This window comes from Dasypus novemcinctus, chromosome 23 (assembly GCF_030445035.2).
Source record: "Dasypus novemcinctus isolate mDasNov1 chromosome 23, mDasNov1.1.hap2, whole genome shotgun sequence".
NCBI classification, from domain to species: Eukaryota; Metazoa; Chordata; class Mammalia; order Cingulata; family Dasypodidae; genus Dasypus; species Dasypus novemcinctus.
In genome coordinates this window covers 53,645,618-53,668,805 of record NC_080695.1, presented here as the reverse complement: position 1 = coordinate 53,668,805, position 23,188 = coordinate 53,645,618, and the positions used below count along the sequence as shown (strand labels likewise).

Below are 23,188 nucleotides of genomic sequence, written 5' to 3'. Positions count from 1 at the left end.
GGAAGGTAAGAAAGGAGAGGCTTTTGAGCAGATCAACTTCAGGAAGCAATGGGGGGGGGGGGGCGGGGAGAGGATGCAGATGGGCAAACTGATTTTCTTTGAATGACCCATGCCCGAGACTCCTTGGGCAGTCTTCGTGTACCCCCAGGGATGGGGGTTCCCCAGCTCGACGATGGCTGGGCTAGCCCGTGCTGCCGAAAGCACTCAGCCCGCTGCCGTGGGGAACAAGAGCATGGCAAGTGAAGGCACACACACCTTGCCCCCTGCTCGGGGCTGGGTCTGAGTGTGCTCTCAGTCACCAGGAGGCCTCCGCCACTGCATGGCAGCAACCACGGACATCCTTTCTATACAAGGTTGCTCTCCACAAATAACCAGAGCCTGTGGTCACAAAGAGAATCTACGTTCAGGCATTAAAACACCAGATGGGCGCCTGGACACTAGAAGCCAAGACTATTAAAAAAGAGAAGGGCTTTTCAAAAGCATTTCTCTCCACCTCCCCTCTTCTTCCCCACAAGAGACCCGGTTTCTCACATTTATTGGGGGAGGGGCTCTTAGCTATTTGGTATTAACTTCTTCCACAGTGCCACAACTCTGTATCCAGCTAACTTTCCTGCTTGGCAGAAAATCGCCCGAGTCACTTTCTTGTCCAGCCTGTGACACACCAAAAAGATTCCCTCCCAACCTTGCCACTGACCCCAGTCATACTCATGAGTGTTATATTTTTTCAGGAGTGGCAACAGAGTGCGTTAAGTTGCAAGTCTGGATTTGTCATCGTCTTTTAGTAAAACTTCTTTCCTCCAGTCCCCTCAGTCTGCAAAGCATACTTTTGACCTTTGCCTGGACTAGACGGAGTATGGGCCTGAGACTGATGTAATATGGTTTTGGAACTTCAGGTGCTTCCCTTAGAGCCCAAGGGCTTGTGCTCCTCACCTGGTGAATCTGTCAGGACAGAGCCACAGTGGGTGCCCAGTGGGAACCTTTGTCACACGTCAACGTTTCCTGCTCCCAACTGACATGTCTGGTATGTGAGTTGGTCTTGACTTTCTCGTTCATTTCTTTGCAGTGAAATGCAAAATGGAGGATGAAGAGGTGCCTACAGCCAAGACTCCAGCACCTAAACCACTGTCGGTATCTTTTCCAATCCAAGCTCCAAGTACCCCAAGAGAGTAAAATGTCCAGATTCTGCTCCCTCTATCGTGTAATAAGATTTGGTACTGTGAAATTGTCATCTTTTTTGCATAGATAGGGAGGGTTTGTCACATACATGTTTTACTGCAAATAGTTTGTTAGAAAGTGCCAGACTTAACTTTCTCCACTGTCCCCGAATTTTGTTCTTTCATGCAGATAGTTCTATTGTTTCAGGAGGAGAATTTTATACTATCGCCATTAAGATGTACAGTGAACTCATGTTCCCAGAGATGATATTGAAGTGTTCTTGTTACCAGTTTTCCCACATTTGGCTGCCTTTGCAAAGACCCACATTTTAATGTAAACCCCAAGCCTCTGAACTGGGTTTTAAGTTTACCTGGTGATTTCTCTTGTTCATGAAAAAGCCATTATTCCCTGTGATCATTCCCAAGACCTTTAACTTTTGATGCAAACCCAACAAAATGAGACATTTAAATCCAGACAACAGTAACGAGAGAAAGGGCTTTTGCTGCCGAGGCCCCCAAAGTATTACAGAAAGCTTCTCATTTTATGGGTAAGTTAAGTTGTTGCCCTCATTTGTTCTGTGGTTTACTGTTAACCAGGATCCTTCATTCAAAACGCCACACGCTCAGCCTCTGGGCAGATCTGCAATCCTTGTGGTTGTGTCGCATTGCTTTGACAAGCTACCACACATCTTAAGTAAATAAAGTAAGCCTTTATTTTTTGTGTTAAGAACAGCATTTTGAAAATAAAACCTATCTGCCCATGCTTTACAACCTTTTAAATCTGTAGTATCTGTATACAGTCATTTATGGTGCATATTGATTGTCTTGATAGTTCTTTAAGGATTTCTTTTATAAGTATGCAACAGTCAGCCAGGGGAGGATAAGGTACATTATAAAACACACATTAATACATTTAATAAATATATATTATCTATCAAAAACGAGCCTGAGCTCTTTATCAATTAATAAAAAGCACCTGCTGATAACTCCCGGAAGCTGGTATCATCATCGCATCATTGGATTATAAAAGCCACAGTGCTCCCTGTTGGTGCGGGGTTTGGACTGAGGGTTCAACTCAGTCTTGGCTGGCCAAGGACCCACTGACTGACGACCACACCAAGTTTATGCTTGTTCTGCAGGCCCTGCTGGAATCTGCTATAAAAGCCCTGGACTCCCAGTTTTCAACAGCCGGATCTTAAACCCTGGCAGTGCTTGAGATGCACATAACTTTCCAGTTTGTAAATTCTTAGAACTGACTCCCTCACTCCCCACCCTCCATCTCCAGCGGAGAAGCGCAGGATGGAATAACCATTTTCTGCTTAAATGGGGGACAGAGTGGCTGTTATAGTCCCAAAGGATTTTAATAACCGGATGCAGTAAGATTTGTGCTTACAATTCGGTATTTTGGCCACAGATGCTCTACTTCCAGGTCACTTTCCCCAAACAAGTCTTGTTTGCATCAACAGATCTTAAACAGAGGTGCCATATAATTTTGTATTTCATCTTGGATTGATGGGGGCAGCTGACTGTTGTCTTTCAGCAAAGATGGCTCTCTGTACCGGTCAGAAAAATCACAGCTCTCTCCCTTCTCCCCCAATTCCCTGCCTCTGTCACAATGGTGAGGCTCTTTAGTCTACTCTCCATCTTAAAAGCAAAACAATATAAAATCTAGAAAGTAGCAGAGATTAAAAAAAAAGGGAGGGGGCTTGTCTCATTGCATGAGGTTTCCCGTGGCTTAAAGATGGTTTCATTTTTATGGTGGTGAAAAGTCACTTTCCGCTTATAGCCATTTAGGCAGTTCTCACCTTATAAGTTTGGACAACAAAGAACTCAGGAATCCATCCTGAGAGTGGCTCCCTTCTGCAAGGAGGCTCTTGCAAAGGAGTCACTGACAGAAATCAGAGCGCTCCAAAGGACTCCAGGAAGCGGGGTGAGCCCGAGAATGTGGAATGCTGTAGTTTTTCACTGGATGGGATCCAGAAACTTTTTTTCAGAATACTGGGCCTGCATGCAACAGCACCCCTCCTCCCCAATTCTGTTTTCAACCCACCCAGTGATGCTCCCTCACGCAGAGAGTTGAAATCTGAGTCTCTAGAAGCAAGCACATGCTCTGGGTGAGGGCAGGGCAGGGGAGGCCAGGGATGGTTCTGGAAGGAAGGCGGGCAGGAGCGGCCTTCTTGCGCCATGCTTTCTCTTCTCCATGCTTGGAAACACAGGGAACTGCACTCGCTGGGAGGAAGACTCCAAAGGGGCCCGGAGCAGGGACAGCCAGCTCAGCCTTGCTGGTCCCAAAGCTCCACACGGGGGCAGGCAGGGGAGGGGACACAGCAGAGACTAGGCCCTCGAGAAAAATCAGGTTTATTAAAACATTTTCAGTTCAGGCGGGTCAGTTTGTGCTGAGGTCAGGGCACCCCCCATCCCCTCCACAAACGCTAACCTTTTTCGGTTTCTTTGAAGGTTAAAAGCTTATGGGTTGTCTTATGGAAAAAGCGATCTAGTGATTAGAGGAGATGCAGAAGGACCTGCCCTTGTTGATGCATTCTCGGCTGCCAGGATCAAACTGGTTACTTTAAACCAGGGCTGGCAGTTATGCTGGCCAAACAGTGCAGAGAGCGTATGGTTTTTAACCCTTGAGATGTCCACAAGGCCAAAAAACAAAGGGATGACTTGCTGAGGACACATGCAGGCCATGAGGGAAATGATGGGATAAAGATGCCCGGCGCCCACCCGCCAAGATTCTCTAGTTCTGGAACTTCCACCACATCCAGCACTTGGCCCCTGCGGGGGCTGCAAAGACACCGTGTGCGGCGTGCCAGCCTAGAGGGCACCCCCAGGAAGGCCCCCCGCCTGGCAGCAGCCCTGGGAAACCCTGGGGGGCTGTAGCCTGGGGGCCCAGAGTGATGCGCTTTGGAAATGAATGTGGGAATAAAACTGGGAAGGGGCTGGAGGAGCACAGGGAAGTGCAGGGAGAGGGAAAGCTCAACAGGGGAAGACAAGATGGCCAAGTGGAAAGATCTCTAGCTGGCTGCCCCAAGCCAGAACTTTCGTCAGGCTCTACTAGGGAGAGAGACGCCCCCTCCCTGGCCTCCCGGGGACCGAGTGTAAGTGGTCCACAGAAGGGACACTGGCTGGCCACCACTTTCTAAATGTGACAGTCACATTAAACGCCCAGATGTCCTTCTTCTTTGGCACTTGCCAGGGTCCTTCCACCACTATGGGTTGTAAAGTGCACCCCAAGATTCGGCTGGGCCTGGCCACAGAGTCACCCACACAACCTCCTTCACTGCTCCTGATCCCCCCTGAAAGGTGCAAGCCAACAGGCGACCCAGTGGGAGAGCCCCCCCGTAGCCCTCCTCATTGAAAATGGTCATCTCCAAGAGGCCACCTGGGACCCAGCCCTTGCTGGGGAGGGGTGGGAGCTCCCCTCCCCCCACCATCAACCAACACCAGCCTGTGTTTTGGTTCTGTTCGACCCCAGAGGATGAAACAGTCTTCCCAGCTACATTTTCAAATGAGCCTAATACTATTGGCGATTAGCTTTGCTTTTTTTTTTTTTTTTGCAGGGATAGAGGTTGGTTTGGTATTAAGTGTGTGTGGCAGGGCAGAGGAGGCAGTTGGTGTTAGCTTCTCAGTTCAGCAGTGTTCACATTTACACGGAATCCCTTTAGCTGGGATTTCCAAATCTCCTGGCTGCGAGGCGGCCTCGCTCGGCTACCGGCTACCATTACCGATTTCTCCCTCAAGGAGGACACAGCCAGGGAATAAAATCGGTAAGAGAGTTTCTTATTCTCTGGAACTTTTAAAGTCTTTCACCAGAGGTGTCTTCCAGTGTAACTTGGCGGAGCAGTTGGGATCTGGAAACAAGGATAACACGCTGAGAACTCTGTTCTTTACAAAGTCAACATTAGATATAGGTTAGTTCACAATGTGTTTGGGATAAGCTAACTGCTTTTACCTAAACCTAAGTAATTCCCAAGAAAAGCAGTGACCAATGTGCGTGTGGCCAATCCCATCCTTATGAAGGCCACTGCGTCTTTCTGTGATTATCCCTAAAGACTTGGTTTTCTTATCCAGAAACTCACCTCACTTTCTAGGTCTGGGGTGTTTTTACACACATTGGTCCTGAAAGAACAATTTTCTAACCATATTTATTCTAACATACAGGTGAATGCTTGCAAGTCAGGCCTGGCTCTTCTTGGCATCCAACATACAATAGAAAGAGCCCCGTGGAGGGCAGGGGGTTTTGAGAATGCCAGTCTGTCACTCTATTTATCTTTGAGCTCTTTACAAACCAATGCAAACCGAGGCCTAACACACCATTCAAAAGGCCAAGAAAACCTAAGTTCCCTCTAGAGATCAAAGTCCATCCCCTGCTTAGAGTAAAAAAGAAAAGAAAAAGAAAAGCTCAGGTTGAATTATGGAGTTGGCATGTGATAAAAAGAATGGAAATCCAATTTACATGTGTAAACTGGCTCATGTGTGGTTTCTGAAAGAAGCACATAGCTATGTTTGGAAATTAAACGTGGGGATGAGCGTGCATCTTTGGATTGCTGGAGAAATGCAATGATGTCATTCCACGGAGGCAAAACGCACATGATGACAATCCTGCTCAAGGTCTGTTTGGCATCAGATAGTAAAGCCGTTTTTTTTTTGCGTTCCAGGAGAGAAGGGGCATCAAGTTCTTAAGCCATCTCCTAGCGAGTGGGGGCAACCGGGTGCCCTGCTGGGGCACAAGGATTCAGGAAGGAATGGGGCATCTAAAAGTGGGCGGGTGGCAGCAGAACGTGCCAGGGTCCCTGAATTCTGGGCTTTTCCTACGGGTCCTCTCCCAGCATGAGGGCGGGGGGCAATGCATAATGAGGGCCCCAGGAAATAGGGACTTTCTCAAAGGGAGCTACAGGTGGTTAGCAAAGTGGGGGTGGACTTCACTGGCGTGCAGAGAGGGGTGCGGGGGGGGGGGGGCGAAGAAAACCGTCGCACGGCCGCGTCCTGGCTGCACGGCCGCGTCCTGGCTGCGCGGCCTCCACAGGGCAGGCGGTCCCATCGACGCCACTCCCCAACACGGGCCATTCCCGGCTTCCTGCCAGGCATCACATCTTGATACTTACAGTCCCGCCGTTGAGCACAACGGCCATCTCGGTGGGCTGGTAGACGTTGCTTCGGAAGGGAGCGCTGGGCCGGCTCCCCAGGCTGCCGTTGCGGAATCCCGCCGTCCGCAGAGCTGAGGGAGGGAGCGGCGACGGCCACCGCCGAGGAGAGAGACGCCATTGTGTTGGCTTCCCCGCCACAGGCCAGTCCCCGCCGCTCGGGCGACGCCCCCCACCCGCCTCGCTCCTCCCCTTTGTCACAAGCCTGATTCAGAACAAAAGTCACAAAGGGGCTTTGTTCTCTCTGGGCGCCCGGCCCACAGAGCGGGGTCGGGGAAGTCGCTGGAGTTCAGGGCCCAGGCTGCTGTGGCAGGAGGCCCCGGGCTGACCCGCTCCCTGCGCTCCTTCCACCCCGCCCTCCCCAGCCCCTGCGGCAGGGGTGACGTCCCCGGGGCCCTCTGTCCCGATCCAAAGGCCATTCACTGCGGCCGGAGGCCACCCGCCGCCTCTGGCTATCTCCAGAGGCGGGAAGCCCTCGGAGCCCAGCCACGGAGGGCACCGCCGTGGTCTTCTCCAGCCGAAAACGACTGGGGACGGGGACCCAGAAACAACCCTGCCGACTGCTGGGGGAGGTTATGCCTCAACAGGAACGGAAGGGAAATCGGCTGGCACAATACCGTTGGCCCTTCTTACCTCTGCGACGTGGGTAAACGGCGTTTCTTACTTGCTGTACTTTTAGAGATTTAATTTTCCCTTTTCAGAAAGATAAGCCAAATAAAAACAGACGTGTCTCTCCAGTGTGGGAGGGCATCATCTCTATCTTTATTCTCCTTGAAGGTTCAAACCTGGCTTTGCTGAGAAAAGCCTCACTTGCAAGTTTTCCCTGAAGGGAGTCCATTTTTCTGGCCAAACAAGCAAGGGCGCTTAGGGTTTTTCTTTTTTAACAGATTCTTTGGGTCAGGGACCAACATCACCTTATAAAAGAGCTAGCCTTCAAAGAGTGCCAACCAGGGGCCAGGCACTGGCCCAAGAGGTACTTTCATTATTCCCATTTTACATGGGGACAGACAGGTTGTGACTGGCCACGTGGCTGCTGAGTGGCAGAATCAGCATTCAAGGCCCGGGTGTTCCTAACGATGACTTTCTACCAGCTCTGGGTACTAGGTTTTTAACCATCACACTTAACTATTTAGAAGGAACTTGGATTTCAGGTGAAATTGGGGGCAGCTCAGCCCAGACTAGACCAAAGAAATAGGGGTGGGGAATGTGTGTTCTGAGACACACTTAAGAAAACCTTTTCTGCCTGAGCATCTCCTAGCCTCAAGGAGCTCTTTAAGCAAGGGGCTGAGCAAGGAGATGCCCTTCTCCCGAAGCAGAGAGGAGAAAGCCAGAGGACAGAGGCCTCGGGGGAAGCGACTGACCTTGCAGGGACTCACTATTTCCAATTCCCAGCCTAGACCTGCTTGAGGAGGGACACCGGCAGCGGTGAGGGGGTGGATCTGGCTGCAAACAGAAAGCAGGGCTCAGTTCTACAACCGGTCCGTGGGGTGCCCAGTCCCGAGGGTCCCTCTCCATAGTGGCTCTTCGTGGTTCTTCTGGGGGAACACCACTCCCACATTCCAGGCACGGAACTTTGCCTACAACTGCCTTCCCCCTGGCTTCAGGGGTGGATGTGTGTTTCAGGTCTGGCCAGCCAAGCGACCACGTCTCCCTGGCCATGCTGACTGGTTCAGGGACCGGCAATCATGTCCAATCAGAGCTGACCCTGGACTTCAGCTTGAACGTCCTGGGCAGAGCACCTCTTTTCTATTGGGATACAATGCAAGCCTGGAGCTGTGCGCTGCCACGAGGCTCACACAGTCAAAAAGTGGAGAGAACCCAAACCTTGCCATCATTTGAGCCTCTTGGATCTAATCATTCCCAAAGCCCATGCCTCAACACATTCCTTTGCCTGCTTAAGCCAATTCAAATGGGATTTTTTTTAATCACCTGCAACAACAACAGCCCAACTAGTGCCCCACTGGGGCCAGCCCTGAAAGGCAAGCAGGACTCACCCATGAGCAGTCCCCCACAGCATCCAAAGGCGGAGGTTGGAGAGCAGCTTTCTCCGACTGGATGCTGCAAATGAGGCTGGGTTGGCTCCGCCATGAAGGCCAACTCCAGGGAGCAGAGGGTCAATGTTTACAACAGTCCTTGGCCCCATTGAGATCTCAGCGCCCAGGGCCCTCACCAGACGGAAAGAACACCTTCCTCTCTGCTCCTTTGAAAGGTGAACACTGAGAGCGCCTTGTTAACGCTTTCCAAGATGTGATCCGAGGTGCTACATCTCTCGGTGTATTTTAATCTTTTATCACATACCTCATGCCGTGTTGATACTTATTAATAGGCAGGAGGCTGGTGAAGTTGTATACCTCTGTGGGGTCTCACTTGGGGAAAGGAAATATGGGAGCACAGGCTGCTGGGGGCTTGGCAGAGCCACAGGCCAGCCTGGGGCACGTTCTTCCCATCTCACAAGGACAAGGGACATGCCATCGAGGGGAGGCACCTGAGAAGGGCAGGGAGGCTCAGGGGCAAGAGAAGCAGGGCCAACCACGGCTCCTGGGCACTGATATTCCATGGGACCCAAGGGCTCAGGGCACGGCCCCTCGTGGGGCCTGGTTCCCTAAAATATATGCTGGCCAAGGTCGGCACCACTGGTGCCAAAAGCTGTTCTCATCATGGTGAGGCTCTCCAGCCAGCCGAGCCAGGGTTTCCAGCACAAGGGCAGTGCCAGCCGGAGCACGGCTGGAGCCTCTGCAGGAACTTCTGCTATAAGAACAAGGCGGGGGCCATGGGCACCTGGCAGACCACTCCTGCACCCCCATCACCTCTGTTTGTCAGTCCCGCGATCCTGTCAGTACCCCAAGAAGAACCACGAAGAGCCGCTATGGAGAGGGACTCTCGGGACAAGGCACCCCATGGACAGGTTGCAGAACTGAGCATTGGTTTCTTTGTTTGGACCCAGATCCCTTTGCTCACTGGGTCTTATGTGGATACCTAAGGACTGGCTACCTTTTTGCAAAAAGGGATGCATGTACTAGGATTCCCAAAATCCACATATCCCCTGCCTGCTCTGCCGCAGGCTTGCACCATAAGCTTGAACCAGGTGCTGACACCCCCAGGCCTCAGTTTCCCTGCTTTCTAAAATGGGCCTCACGACCCCGTCTTTCTGAACACACAGAGCTGGCCTGGCCCTTCAGTGAGATTCTGGATACTAAAGGGCTTGAGCAAGAGGAGGGCAATTCCATGGCAGAGGGTGGGGTCTGGAGTCTGCCCACCTGGGTTCAAATGCTGGCTCTACCTCTTGGGCAAGTCAGCTGGCCTCTCCGTGCCTCAGTTTCCAGCCTGCCAATGGAGATAATCATGTGCAAATCTTGTAGGGTCACTGCACGGACTGAACGAGATCAGTGGCTAAGCGCTCAGGATGGTGCCTGGCCGTGCTCAGGGAAGGTTCACTGTCTTCTTTTCGAAGACCCTCATACTTGGGGAAGTTCTGGCATCCCTACTTCACCGCCAAGGAAATCCGACCATCGGGCTTCAACAACACTGGTCTTTTTTGGGGTCACAGGCAGCTTTGAAAATCTGACAAAGCGACAGGCCAGTTCCCAAGGAAAACATGAATGTACAAAAATGTGCATTCATGTTGGGAGATCTCAGAACCCTTGGGGCCCAGGGGCAGTCCGTGGGTCGAGATAAAGTGGATGAGCTGGGGAAGAGGGGGCTCTCACCAGGACCCCAGAAACTGGTCTCTGCTTTCCACAGCCCCTGACTCCTGGCGACGGTCCCCATCTTGGGATGGCCCCATCCTTTTCTGCGAGCACCCAGGAAGCCAGCCTGAGGGCTCGGCCAGTGCTGCTGTTCCCGCCAAACCTCTCGGCAAACACGGGCTGCCGGCCCGGGGCTTCCTGGTAAGGCAGAAGCAGCTCTGCCTCGGGCCCCACCTGGCACCCCTGCCCTCTCCTGAGGGGGGGCCACTGCAGGGAAACCAGGGACCCACCGGTGGGAAGGGGGAGGCGGGCCTCGGGAGGTCCGGTGGCTGCCCTCTAGGGCACTCGACGAGGTTGACTTAGTGATATGAGCCGCTCCTGAGAACTGCCCGCATCCCGGGCCCCTGGGGGGTCGCCTCCAAAAAGGGATCAGGATGACCTGGCTGTGTGTCCTGGGGCTTCCTAGAGGCCCCGTGGCTCCATCTCTAAGATGGGGATAATTTGGAGCTGCCTCCTCGGTGGATGGAGAACTAACCAGATGATGCAGGTTAACATGTCCATCAAACTGGTACAAAGTCAGTGCTCGAGAAAAGACGGCTAATTCCCCAGCTTGCTTCCTGCTCACAGAAAGTGGAGCCCAGGGGTCTTTTTACATTTCACAGGGCCTCAGTCCAGGCAGGCAGGGCTTTTGCCAATGCAGCTCTCTCAAGAGCCTTGTGGGTTTTCTATGTAAGTGATTTAAAAAATAAAAGTCCTGGGAACCCAGCTGGCCTCCTGAGTCACGGTCCTAAGAGACAGGAGGGGCTCTGGTCCCCACTGCTCACTGAGGCCTCCTACAGGGGTCCTCAAAGGCTGCCCGCAGGGGTGAGTCCCCATCAGAGGTACTGAACTGGTAACCCTCTCAGGAAATGACTGTTCTGGGGCTTGCGCTGTCCTCGTTTCTCTCTCCCCTCCTTCTCTCGTGCAGGGAACAACCCCTGTTGTATCCTAACCTAAAATCTGCCCACTTCCCTAGTAACAGCTAACGGCACAAGACCACAAGTCCGCCCACAAGCTTCTGCCAATCCCCAGCCGTCCCGTAGCCCTCACTCTTCCTGCTCTACCCTGCCCTCCTCATTCTCTATATAAACCCCTGCACTTCCTTAATAAATTAGACTTGCTCTGCACTCCAGACTGTCTCTGTGGTCTCTCCTTACCACGCGTCCTTCCACGCCTTAGAAGCCCCGCTCCGGCCCACTCCTCGCCTGGGCCTTAGAGCACCATCGTCGGCCGTGCCAGCCCCTCCATCAACCCCCGCTGGCGCCCGACCCCTTTGGGCGCAAGCAGCCCGTCAAACCCCCACCCCCTTCCCCACCCCCTGAAGAAGCTGCCTGCTCCCGGCCCTGGTCTCAGGCTCTGCTTTCGGGGGAACCAAGCTCAGAATCACACATACCCGCCAGTACGGCAGGAGCTCCACCCTCACAGGGCCTCTTGTGACAGCTCCACGAAGGAGATGGTCTGATTATTTGTTTTGCCGGTAAGAGAAACCGAGCCTCAGAGAGGTAAAGGCATTTGCTCAAAGCCACCCATCTAGGGAATGAGTGGCAGAGTCAGGATTTGAACCCAGGCATCTGGCTCCAGGGCCCGAATTCCTGCAGTCCTGGAAAATGGGGGAGGCGAGGGGACAAGAGCATTGCCCCTCGGGGGACCCCTGCATCCAGCTAGCACACAGACTGCAAATGTGAATGCTCCCTGGGAGTCAGGCAATGAATGTTAATGTCTATAGTGGCTGAGTCAGGGGGCATTAGGGAATGGTGGGGAGTGTGGTGAACAGAAAGTGCATCCCTGTCTTTTAGTTGGCAATGGAGAGAAAGGACATGTTAAATAAAAACCCATCTTAGGGCCAGTTTAGTATACAGGCCATCGTTGGCAAACTCTGCTTTGTAAGGACTGCCCCCAGGGCCACCCAACTCTACTGGAAAAAGAGACCCTCTTGGGAACAAGCAGCCCTGAGCCTGACCCAGCCAGGTGGCATCTATCCACTTTACCTGCGTTGTGCTCGTCCATCGAGAAGGCCTTGTTTTCCATGTAGGTCCGTGGCAGCTGCACGTCCTCCTCGAAAGCTGTCTCCCGCATCCGAGGCTGCGACGTGTCGAAGTAGTTGGGTGTGTTCTCCTGCGGGGCCGGGAGAATGGCGCAGTGGATCTCGGGGATGGCGTGGAAGATGACAAAGACCCAGCCGCTGGCCACCAGCGTGATGGCCAGGGTGGGGTCGCCCCAGGCCTCACCCTGCCGCAGCTCGGCATTGCCGAAGAGGTACATGGTCAGCCAGGCCACCCAGATGAGCACGGAGAGGAAGGCGGTGACCAGGAGGCAGGCCCCGTTCTGCTTCCACTTCTTGAACTTGCCGCACAGCGTGAAGAGGGCCAGCCCCAGCGCGGCCGCGAGCAGGACCATGTCGTAGATGAGCGCCATGGCGAAGTCCATGGGCTCGTAGGCGCAGGCCGGCTTGGCGTCGCGCAGCACGGTCAGCACCAGCCACTCCACGGCGATGATGACCTGCACCAGCATCAGGCACAGCGCCGCGCCCACCAGCTGCCAGCCCGACGGGCCCTTGCCGTGGCGCACCAGCCGCCGCACGCGCCATGCCTGGCTCAGCAGGCAGGAGAAGCAGAGCGCGAACAGGACGCCCCAGAGGAAGCGGCGGATGGCGCAGATGGTCTCGTCCTCCCGGATGATGAAGGCGAACGTCAGCCCGAAGAGGCCCAGCGTCCCCAGCAGGAAGAGGAAGTGCAGGCCCGTGGGCTCCTTCTTCTCCTTGTCCTTGATGAACGGCAGCCGCACCAGGAGGATGAGCATCAGGAGCAGCGTGATCAGGGCGCCCGCCCCGGCCACCGCCTCCACCACGATACCCCAGATGGTGTCCAGGTCGCACAGGGACACGTACTGAGGGAGGAGGTCCAGCCCGCAGCCCCGGGACGTGCTGGTGTTCTCGGAGGCCCCGGAAGCGATCACGAAGAGCAGGAGGAAGGCGAGTGCTGGGTGGGTTCTCATCTTTCTCTCTGATGCCACGGATGTTCCGGAGAAGCCAGCAGAGGGGTGGGTAGGGGGAGAGAAAGGGCGATTCACTGTGAGACCCCTAGCTCATTTCCACCCTGCCGGCCCCAGTGGTGCCTCTGATGCACCGGGCAAGGATGCCCCTTTCTCCAGGTGGCACAGCCCCTCGCCAGGGGGCTTCAGCTCCCATGTGCACCCTTGGCCAGTCTCAGTGCACAACCCGCACAGCTGTACCTGGTGGCCTCGTCAGGCTTGGGGGAGACTCCCTTTCTCTGTATAGCCTTTCAGTCTTATACCACGTGCCATGCCTGACCTCTTCAAAAATAAGGGGACATGAGGAGCGGAGGCAGCTCAGTGGTTGAGCACCTGCTTCCCATGCATGAGGTCCCAGGTTCAATCCCCGGTACCTCCTAAAGACAAACAACTGAAAAACCAACTCTCGTTGGGGAGTGGATGTAGCTCAGTGGTTGAGCACCTGCTCGCCATTCACGAGGTCCTGGGCTCAATCCTAGGACCTCCTGAAAAAAGAAAAGGGACACCCTGAAAACGTAGAGAGACCTGCCACAGATCTCACGCAGCGCTGGCTGCGAATACTGACGGATGGCCCACTCTGGCAGGAAGTCCGCGAGGGTCCATGCACTTGGTTCCCAAGGCGCCCATCGCAGGGAGGCCCTTAGTGGAGTCCTGTCTTCCAGGTGACAAAGCCGAGCCTCCCGGGGGGCTGGCCACACGCCCAGCCCCTAGAAGCAGCTCCTCTTCTGCTTCAAACTGAGGACAGCCAAGAGGAACCGCCTCCCTCGGGGCCACAGCCCCCTCTTCTCACACCTTCCGTCTTCCCCCAAAAGCTCTCCTGGGACCCCCTTCCCTGCCCGCAGGCCACAGCCCCTCACCTCTCCCCGGGATGCCTGTGGGCAGCTCCCAGCCCCTCCCTCTCTCACCCCATTCATGCTGCTCTCCACGCAGCGCCTGGACATGGGCAGGACCCCAGTGTCCTCTCGTGCCGCGCCCCCGGCCCCCTCCTGCCTGGAAAACCGCTCCCACCCTGTCTTTGGCCACGGCCGCGCCCCTGCTACGCTCCACCTGCTCGTTTCTTTCTCGGCTCTGAGTGAATCTAGGTTTTTGCCCGTTTCTGTTGCCACTCTCCTCCCTTCCCCTCCTTTCTCCTTGTCTTTCTCCAGGTAAGATGGGCGTGGGGTGGGCAGGGGCATGGCCTGTCTTGTCCCGTCAGTGTGCACCCGGGGTTCAAAAACCAAAAGTGTCTCCAGACGTTGCCCCAAGCCCCCTGGGGCGGGTTTGAGCTCCAGCACACAGGGGCTGCTCAGTGCACCCCGAGGGGGGAGGGCGCTCCACCCGGACGCTCTTCGGTGCCACCAGCTCCTCGTGGTGAGAGGCACAGCCTGCTCAGCGCTGCCAGGGGCTCTCCCGGCTTACCGGCTTCTTGCCTGGACCATGTGTGGGGTTGCAGCCGCCACCCTGTCCCTCCCCCAGCAGCTCCTCCGTGTCCCTGGGGCTTCCCTAAGTAAATGCGCCATCGACCACCTCTCTCCTTGTTCTTGCCTCTGCTGGCCCTGAGGGCATCGGCAGGGAAATGTCACTGCTGCTGCTGAGTGAGAAGGTGCCTGGCGCAGCACGGAGTGACTCCTCTGCAGGCTCCCAGTAGCAGGCATGTGGCAAGAGGCGCTCCTTAAACGAGCATCCCAGCATCCGCGCTCAGGCACTGAGGGGGCGAGGACGCTCCCGGGCGGTGCGATGGGCCCGAGGTGCAGCCGGGTCCCTGTCACCGCACTGCCCGCTGGAGCCCCACCCCGGCCACAGACGACTTGCCCAAACATCAGCTGACCCACCGAGTCCTTTAACTGGCCTCGCTTAGAAGGAAACCTAACACATTCAAATACTTAGCTCTTACAACGTGTACCTTGTTCCTTGGTGTAACTCACGGGGCAAACCCCAACGCACCACCCTTTGGAAAAAGACTGTTCCAGATGGTGCTGCGTCACCAGGTCCTTGGCAAGCACGCTGGGCATCCACGTTAAAGGAGCAGATGGGTCTGACCAACATGCCATGGGTCCCCGGTGGAGGGCCTCTGGAGGGACCGCCCCCATCTCAACAAGGGCAAACCCATGAGGAGACTTCCCGCCAGCAGTCACAAGGTACACCCCCGCCGCCCTTGCAGGCCACACAGCGGCCAGCTCCAGCCCCAGAGAGGCTGGGAGGATGGCAGGGACGAATGTACTTCTGCTGTCTTGGCCACCAACTCTCCACGGTCCATTAGGCCACTGATTTTCAAACTGGGGCGCCTTTGACCTCCAGGGGACAGGTGGCCAGGTCTGGGGACATTTCGGGTTGTCACTTAGGGGGTGCTAGTGGCATCTAGTGGGTTGAATCAGGGAAGCTGTTCAACTCTCTACCATGCACAGGTCTGCTCCCACAACACAGAATAATCTGGCCCCAAATGGCAAGAGAGCAGGTTCAGAAAAGCCTGATCTGGGCACCTAAGGACAAAGTCAATGGGGAAGATACCAGGAAACCACAGGCTTCTCCACCCCGGCCCTGCACCCCACACCCCTGCCTTCCAAGAACGCAGCCTTCATTCTTCTCCTCCCATAGAATCTCCTCTCTCCAAGCCTGGCTGCACGTTGGGACTAGGTTTCCCCAGCTCCTCCCCCTTCCCTCTTGTCCTCCCATCCACAACAGGAAACCAGCAGGGGTGACGGGAACACCAAGATGGCGGCCAAGCATCCAAAACTGGGCAGGGCTTCTATGACCCTCCTCTGGGAATTTAGCTCCTCTCTCAATAACACAAGAAACGGACGCACACTTGCTTTCGGTTTTCATTCCTAAAGGCGGAACCCCCCAGTCCTTCCCAGCATCTGTTTTTCCTGACTTTCTTTGGAGAAGCTACCTCGAACCTTATCACTGAGCATGGGCACATGACCCAGGTCTGGCCAATCAGAGCATTTATCCCTCCCTTTGGCCATGGTGATTGGCTCATGCACAGGAAGATGGCCTGAAACAGACCAATGAGAATCAGCCCTAGGATTTTTGCTAGAATTGGAAAGAGGTCTCCTCTTTCTGCTGGGGTTTTTAGCTAGAAGGATAGAGGTGTAGAGCTGTAGAAGGACATATTTGCTGCTACAGGATAAGGTGACTCAGAGCAATCATCTAAGAGATGGAACAGGAATCTAATTATCATTGAAATGCCTGGATTCAGCCATGCCTGAAGCCAGGTATCCTGGTCATTGTATTATATCAGCCAATTAAGTTCCCTCTTCCCTCTTAAGCTTCTTTGCGCTGGGTGAATCCCTTGCTAACAAAGAAGCCCTAATACTCCTCGTAGGTCCTGTAGCTCCCTTCTTCCAGGAAGTCCTCCTTACCCATTATCTGGGCATGCAGATGCAACCCATGGCAGCCAGGGTCTTTTTAGGGGTCCAGTTGTCTCCAACGGGACAAACCATTGCTGAGGTCCCCCTAAGATGACAGTGACCCCACTCCCTAGAACAGTGCCCCCATGGCAGGGGTGTGGGGGGCATGGCGTTACACACCACCTCACAGAATGAAGTCCAGTCTGGCTCATCCGGGATTTCTGGGAGATTCCAATGGCCCTGCAGAGCCGGCTATGAGCAGGACAGTGACAATCACCACCACCGTTAGCTCACGGAGCCCTGGCCTGTCCTGGGCACTCTGCTATGCACTTCACCCATAATAGTGTCCAGCCACCTGCACGGCAACCCTAGACCAGGGCTCTGACCACCCCCATTTCACAGGAGATGAAACTGCGGCAAAGCGAGGTCAGCTGGTTTGTCCAAGGACGTGCGTCAAAAATGGTGGGGCCGGGAGGCAGACAACTGTACCCCTGCCAGCGCGCTCTCCCTACAAACCAGGGCTCTCGAAATGCCACCCGGGGAGCCTTTGCTGGCCCGTCTGCTACGTTAGAATCTCCCTGTCCCTGTCCCTCTCCAGGCCAGCACGCTGCACTGCTGTCTTTGTCGCATGTGCTGCAATTACCAATTATTTCATTTCGCTACTAATTTGTTCTGCGCCCCCTGCCTCTGGGCCCCTGTCCATCTTGTTCTGCGCCGGGCTGGCACGTGGGAAGGGCTCACCATCCAAGAGTTGAATGAAGGAACGGATAGCTCAAGTCTCTAACCCTCCCATCACCGTGGCTAGGTGTAGGGACTGAGGGTCTGAGAGGTTTAAGTCCGGCCCCTCGGGCTGGCAGCTTCCCATCACTCCTTGCAGGCGGCGCTTAAGCACGCTGCGGCTGGAGACGCAGGGAGGGTCGCGGTGCGGGGAGCGAGGCCCTAGGCCCAGGCCCCCTCCACTGGCCACCCCCACCCCCTGGGCCAAGCAGGTCACACCCACCCCCCTTCAGCTGTGCTCACGGTCAGGGAAGCCCCCTCCTGCCCGCGAGCCACCTGGCGCTCCCACCCCTGAGGGCGGGGCCGCTCTCCAGGAGCCCCCAGGCCGAAAAATACCGGGTTAGAGTGTTCAAGTCAGCAAGGCAGGGCTGAACGGGACAGGATGAATATATAGCAACAAACCCGTGGGATGCAGGCATGCGGCTCCTCAAAGGAGCGATGAATAAAGGGGAACGAACGCGCGAGGCTCGCCTCCCATACTAATTACCGTCGCTGCCAGGCTCCCAGGAATGTGACTCATTCAGAGGCTCTCAAACTGCACCACACACGCACACACACAAACAAGACTCCAGGAGGGGCTAGGGGCCCCCGGCAGGTGGTGAAGCCTGTTTCTCCACGAGCTGGGGCCTGCTGAGGCTGGAAAGAATGCAGGCAAGATTCCTGGTCCCGGGAGGGCACCCCACGTCTGGCCGGTTCTCCCAGCACCCCCTGCTCTCCTGCTTTTCCAGTCCTGTCCTGGTCACTTGCTGGGCGACCGTGGGCAACTAACTGACTGGACTTTTCCTGCCTCAGTTTCTGCATCTGCAAAATGGGGGTGATAAGAGCACTCCCCTCGTGGGATTGTTGTGAGGATTAAAACAAATTTGGGTTGAGGGCAGTAGTTTATGTAGAGCAAGCCCTTGTGCAAAGCGTCCATTAAAAAAATAAGATTGGCAACTGCTCCAGGATCCGACGTCACCAACGGGGCAGGTGGCTTTTCCAGGAGGGGCAGTTGCCATGGAGATGGGATTGAAAGGGTGGGACCCCTCACCCAGGTTTTGTCCACTGTGGGTGTCCAGCCTCCCCCATCACGCAAACAGGTCCTTGAGGTGGTGGGAAGCAGAGATGACTGTGCAGGAGCTGACCTGGGAACCCCAATGCCTTGCTCCCTGCAGTAGGTGCTCTAAGTGGGGGCCCCCCTGTGAAGGTGGAGGTGGAACCTTGGCCAGCTTGGGGGCCCTGAATCTAGAGGGGTCAGAGGCAGGACACTCGAAGAACAGAGGCGGGCCATTCTCTTGGGAACCAGCGTCCCCACCCATGTGAAAGGAGAAACAGAATGTTCAAAGCTGGCCCTGGAACACACCATTCTGACTTGCAACCACCCCGACCCCCTCCCAACCTCCCCCCCAGCACCCAGTCGGTCAGAGTCAGAACTTGGTTACCTAGTAGCTGTGTGACCCTGGACAAGATACTTAACTTCTCTGAACCTCAGTTTTGTCTCTTTGGTGTCAAATGGGGATAAATGATAGCACTGACCTCTCCAGGCAGGTGTGAGTAAATGAAACGCTGTATGAAAAGTATCAGTCCAGTGCCCCACACACCGGAAGCCCCAGTACTGGCCTGGTAAAGGGGACAATCATGATTCTTGTTGTCCAGTTGGGGAAATGAAGGCAGAGGGGTCAAGTAACGGGGCCAGAGGCTTACTGGAATTCCCAGGCGTGAGACTAGCACCCATTTCTCCCATCTCCTAGTCCCTAAGGCTTTCTTCTGGAGCACCCTGGCCTGATCCCTGCTCGCAAACCCCCCAGCTCCACCTCGGGTCCCTGGCATAGGTCCAGGATGGGGCCAAGGAGCCCCCCCCCCCCAGGGCCCCGAGTTTTACACCCTGTCCCGGCCCACCCTGCGTTAGAGCCGCCAGTGCATTTCCTGCCCTGGTGGAGATTAAACTATTACAAGGTTTCCTGACGGTAAACTCTTTCCCAGACCAGCAAGCTCACCCTCTCGCCCCCGATATCATTTCCAAGTTACACAAGCCCGTAATCTTCATTTCCCAAGGCCAGACAGTCCTCCAGCCTATCTGGGGGGGCTCTGGAATAAAAACAAAATAAAACAAAAAAACCCTCCCAGGTTAGTAAACACGGCTGAAGAGCGCAAGCTCTGTGACCCATGAATATGCAAAGCAGCAATCATTTAGATGCAAACTGCATCCACACTCCGTCCCCGTTCTGGGGTGGACGTCATTCCCAGAAGAAAATGCAACTAACTCGGGACCCCGGGAAACCGCGAGGGGGTGCCCATGTGCCAGAAGCAAACGGGGCCACGGGCTCTGGTTAGGCTGGACAAGTGCTGCTTAAAAGTGGGGAGTGGGGTTTAGAAACCCGGACGGCTCCCCCGGTCGGCTCACGGGGCTGGCCAGGCTGACAGTGGTCCTCACAGGCTGCTCCTCTCGCCGTCCCCAGAGGCAAGACGGGATGGATGGGGGTGGGGAGGGGCGGGTAAAAATCAGATCCCGTGGCTGCCCCATTCAAAATTCTCTCCGGGCTCCCCCGGCCCCTGCAGAATGGAACCTAAACTCCTTTGCACCGCCCCAAAGGCCAGATCTGGTTTGGTCCCCTCCCCCCGACACACGCACGCAGCTGCCTGAGCGCTCCGGCCACGATGGCCTTTGTTCGGCGCTCACGCCCACCCCTGCCCTCTTGCCCGGTTCCCACTTTCCTACCGGCTCCGGGGGGGGCCAGCCCCAACCTCGCGGGGCTCGGTTCCAATGTCACCCCCAGAACCGCAGTGGGCCCTGGCACTTTCTTCCAGGCCCCCAGCCTCGTTTTCCTGACCGCACTCTTCCCCAGCTGCGAGCATCCCCCACTCACTACTTATTTACTTGCTCAGTGTCCCTTCGCCACCTCCCAGAGGCCGGAGGGCAGGGGCTTGCCCGCTGGGTACCCGGGAGAGCCTCAGTCCCCAGCTCTGTGGCTGGCACATTTGCTGAGATAATAAACTGACCAGGCAAAGCTTTCGAGCTTCTCTTTCCAACACACTGAAACTGCGCTTCGGCTGCCTGTGTCCCCAAGGGCGACTTCCCCAGCTCCTGTCCTCTTCCCTTCTCAACTCAGCCAGCCCCTCTGCAGACTCAGAGCAGGGAAGGGACAGGAAACCGGGGCGACGCTTCAGGCCAGGCACAAATCGGCAGGGCGGGGGGCCCCCAGGCCAGGGGCCGCCCCGCGTCCTATTGTACACGCCGCGGAACTCGCGGGGCGGTGCTGCCGCCAGCCCTCACCCAAGAAACTTCGGAAGCAGGGTTCCTGGGTGAGTGTCCAGGCTTGGGGGCCGGGTCCCTCCCCCATTGCTTTCTGCGGGGACTCCCAGCTCCTCCCGGGCTCTGCTCGCGCGCCCCCCTCCTGGCGCAGTCGGGGCAGGCAATCTGGCGCGTGGGCCGGGGCCCCAGGCGCGGACGCCGCTGCCCGCCGCACGCCAGGGGCCTTTGTCCGCGCTCCAAAGAGCCGCTCCCGGCTCGGTCCGGGAGACGAGGAGAAAGGGGACGCTGGCTGGGCCCGGGTGTGACCGGGGACAGGAGGACGACCGCGTGGGCTGCTCTGGAGGGACCTCCGGGGCAAGGTCGGGGTCCCCGTCCCCAGCTGCTTAACCAGCTCCTCGGGGTGCGCCCCGCTCCGCCCAGGTGGCAGGGACCCCGAGATGCCCGGGGTCCTCGAGGGACTGAGAGCTCCTACACACCCTCCCCCAAGGAGAACGAGGGACACAGCGCAGGCTCCTTCCCCTCTCCCCCCACACTGGCCACCTCTCCCGGCGGCCCAAGTGCTCCGGGTCCGAAGCAGAAACGCCAGCCCCCTCCCCCACCATTGTGCAAAGCCGCCCCCTCCCCCACCCCCGATTGTCCCCCAGTCCCTGGCCCCGGCTCCGCCTCCCTTCGCCCGCAGTGACCCCCCCTCCTCGCTGCCGCCGGGAAGTGCGCGGCCACCGCCGGCCCCGAGCTTGGCCCCAGCTGCCTGCGGCAGGTGCGGCCGCTCACCCCCGGAGCCCGGCCCTGGGAACCCCCGCTGGGTCTGCCTAGTCCAGAGTCAGGCCCCCACCGGCGTGCCACGCGGACCCCTCCCACGACGGGTCCCTCGGGCACGCTGGATCCCCTGACGCAGCTAGGCCGTCTTTACCCGTGGTCGCCCTCATTCCCTCCCCAGAGACTTGGATCTCCACGCGGTCCGGGTCCCCAACCACCCCAGCCGAACCAGGTCCCCCGCCCCTCCCCCCACGACCTCCGTCCGGCCCCCTGCGGCTCTTCTCCCACTGCACTAGGGTGTCCCCCCCCCACCCCCGTATCTCCCATCTGCTCTCCGAGCAGACTACTACCTTGGGGGGAGCATCTTAGAGAAGCGCAAGAAGCGGACCCCCCAACCCTCCCAAGTCTGCGGCGGGAAAAGTTTCTGGGGGCTCGGCAGCGCCCTCCGCCCCATCTGCGCAGCTCGCACTCACCGACCCCCGCGGCCGACAGCGCCGACGCTCCCGCTGGCCCGCAGCCCGAGTCACATCTCTGCAGCGCGGCCGCGGCCCCCACCCCGCGCGCGCCAGCCCGCCGCTCCGGCCTCGCTGCCTGGCCCCACTGCCTCGCCAGCTGGAGCCGCCGCCGCCGAGGCGCCCCCTGGCCCGGCCCCCGCCGCCGCCGCCGCCGCGCCCCGCCCCTCCGGCCGGCTCCGCCCCCCGGGCCTCCCAGCCCGGCCCCCCAGCCCCGCGGCCGAGCCCCAGACCCCGCGCCGCCCGCGCGCGCCCACCCCGCGGCCCGAGCCCAGGCGCACGCTCCTCGCTCGCTCCTTGCCCCCAGTGCTGAGACGACCCCCCCCCCTCCCAGTGTCCCACATCTGGGGACACTCCGCCCACATCCACGTACACCCTCCCAGGGCGCCCATCGTCGGTCCCGAGGCGCAGGGCACATCCGCAAGTTGATCCATTTGCAGCATGGTCCCCCCCGCCAACACACACGCACACGCACGCACGCACGGAGGGACACTCTCCAACGTGGGATCGTCGGCAGTAACTCCCCCACGACCCCCCATTGCCCGCTCCAGGAGCGAAAGGATCCCGGCCGGCGCGCGGACCAGTGTCACCCGCCCGCGGCTCGGCCTCCTCTGCGCAGGTCGGAAAACCGCCCCAGGCCACCCACTCCCGCGCGCGTCTGTCCCTGGGCGCACAATGAGCCCCACAGCTACGTCCCTGGCCATCCGCAAACACACGGGTCCCCCGGAGCGCCCCTCACGTGGGCCCTCCCGCAGGGCCCCCCACCGCCCCCTCGCACAGCGCCCACGCGCACGCACGCCCGCCGCCCTCTTGGGCGCACTCAGCCCGCGGCCCCGGGCCACTGGCCTCGCCCGCCGCGGCGCCCAGCCGGGACGCGCGGTGCAGGGGGCAGGCCGGACCCAGCGTCCCCCCTCGGCCCGGGGAACTCGCTCCTGCCCACCCCGAGCCGTCCGGACCTGGGGGCCGCGCTCCAGCTCCCTCGGGGGCCTGGCTCCCCGGGGCAGCCTCAGCCCGGCTTCCCGAGCAGCCGGGGTCGCCCCAGCTTGCCCCAGTTCGCCCCAAACCAGCCCCCTTCCTGTTTATGGTTTCTCAGGGGGGGTCCCTTCTCCACTCTCGCCCTCAAGACCACCCAGGCTGCTGACCCCCGGTCTCCCCTCTGCTGGGGGGGGGGGGCAGGAAGGTGGGCTGCAGAATAACACTTCCATCTGGGGAGAACCGTAGCCCCTGATCTATGGGGGCTGCCAACCTTTCTTTCTGATACCCCATCCCTTCCCGACCCTCCCAGTCCGGGTCTTACCAAGCTGGTTTCACCCGGCCAGTCCGCGTAGCCCTAGGACGCGCATCTCTGCGAATACCTGTTATCATATTTTAAGAAAAATGGAGCTACGAAGTCAGAGATCTAGTCCAGTTTTACGCACCGACGTATCCTTAGGGCCTAACACACAGTAGGTGCTCATTAAATCCCTGCAAACCAACCTTTACTCAGAGGTTCCCGCCAGACTGTGGCATTGGACCGTGGGTGGGCA

General features: G+C 57.4%; 2 protein-coding genes across 6 annotated transcripts in view; one reads left to right on the top strand and one right to left on the bottom strand.

Annotated features, from left to right (window-relative positions):
- The window catches only part of IQCK (IQ motif containing K), a 144,045-nt gene extending 142,111 nt beyond the window's left edge, over positions 1–1,934 (top strand). Inside the window, exon 9 of one of the 2 annotated variants that reach the window (XM_004450400.4) lies at positions 1,064–1,934. In XM_004450400.4, coding sequence (XP_004450457.1) covers positions 1,064–1,170 — 107 coding nt within the window. In that variant the 3' untranslated portion in view covers positions 1,171–1,934. The remainder of the gene's footprint in view (positions 1–1,063) is intronic. The other variant, XM_058286362.1, reaches the window with a different exon arrangement.
- GPRC5B (G protein-coupled receptor class C group 5 member B) lies at positions 1,845–23,142 on the bottom strand. 4 transcript variants are annotated; one of them, XM_071211315.1, is made up of 4 exons: positions 22,960–23,142; positions 12,015–13,028; positions 6,263–6,375; positions 1,845–5,008 (listed from the first exon to the last, which is right to left on the bottom strand). In XM_071211315.1, the coding sequence occupies exons 2-4, from the start codon at positions 13,018–13,020 to the stop codon at positions 4,964–4,966; spliced, it is 1,164 nt and encodes a 387-aa protein (XP_071067416.1). In that variant the 5' UTR covers positions 13,021–13,028; positions 22,960–23,142; the 3' UTR covers positions 1,845–4,963. The 4 variants fall into 4 exon arrangements, with proteins under 4 accessions (XP_071067416.1, XP_004450464.1, XP_058142348.1 ...); XM_004450407.5 differs by lacking the exon at positions 22,960–23,142 and adding an exon at positions 21,624–21,797; XM_058286365.2 differs by lacking the exon at positions 22,960–23,142 and adding an exon at positions 20,142–20,425.
- Positions 23,143–23,188: the final 46 nt, after the last annotated feature.

Coding starts and splice junctions, on each gene's coding strand:
- GPRC5B (XM_004450406.5), bottom strand. CDS start 15,125: ATGGGGGCGGTCCCTCCAGAGGCCCTCCACCGGGGACCCATGGCATGT. Junction 13,029..14,938: donor GAGTTACACCAAGGAACAAG/GTACACGTTGTA, acceptor CCGTGGCATCAG/AGAGAAAGATGAGAACCCAC. Junction 5,009..6,262: donor TTGTGCTCAACGGCGGGACT/GTAAGTATCAAG, acceptor CCTTGTTTCCAG/ATCCCAACTGCTCCGCCAAG.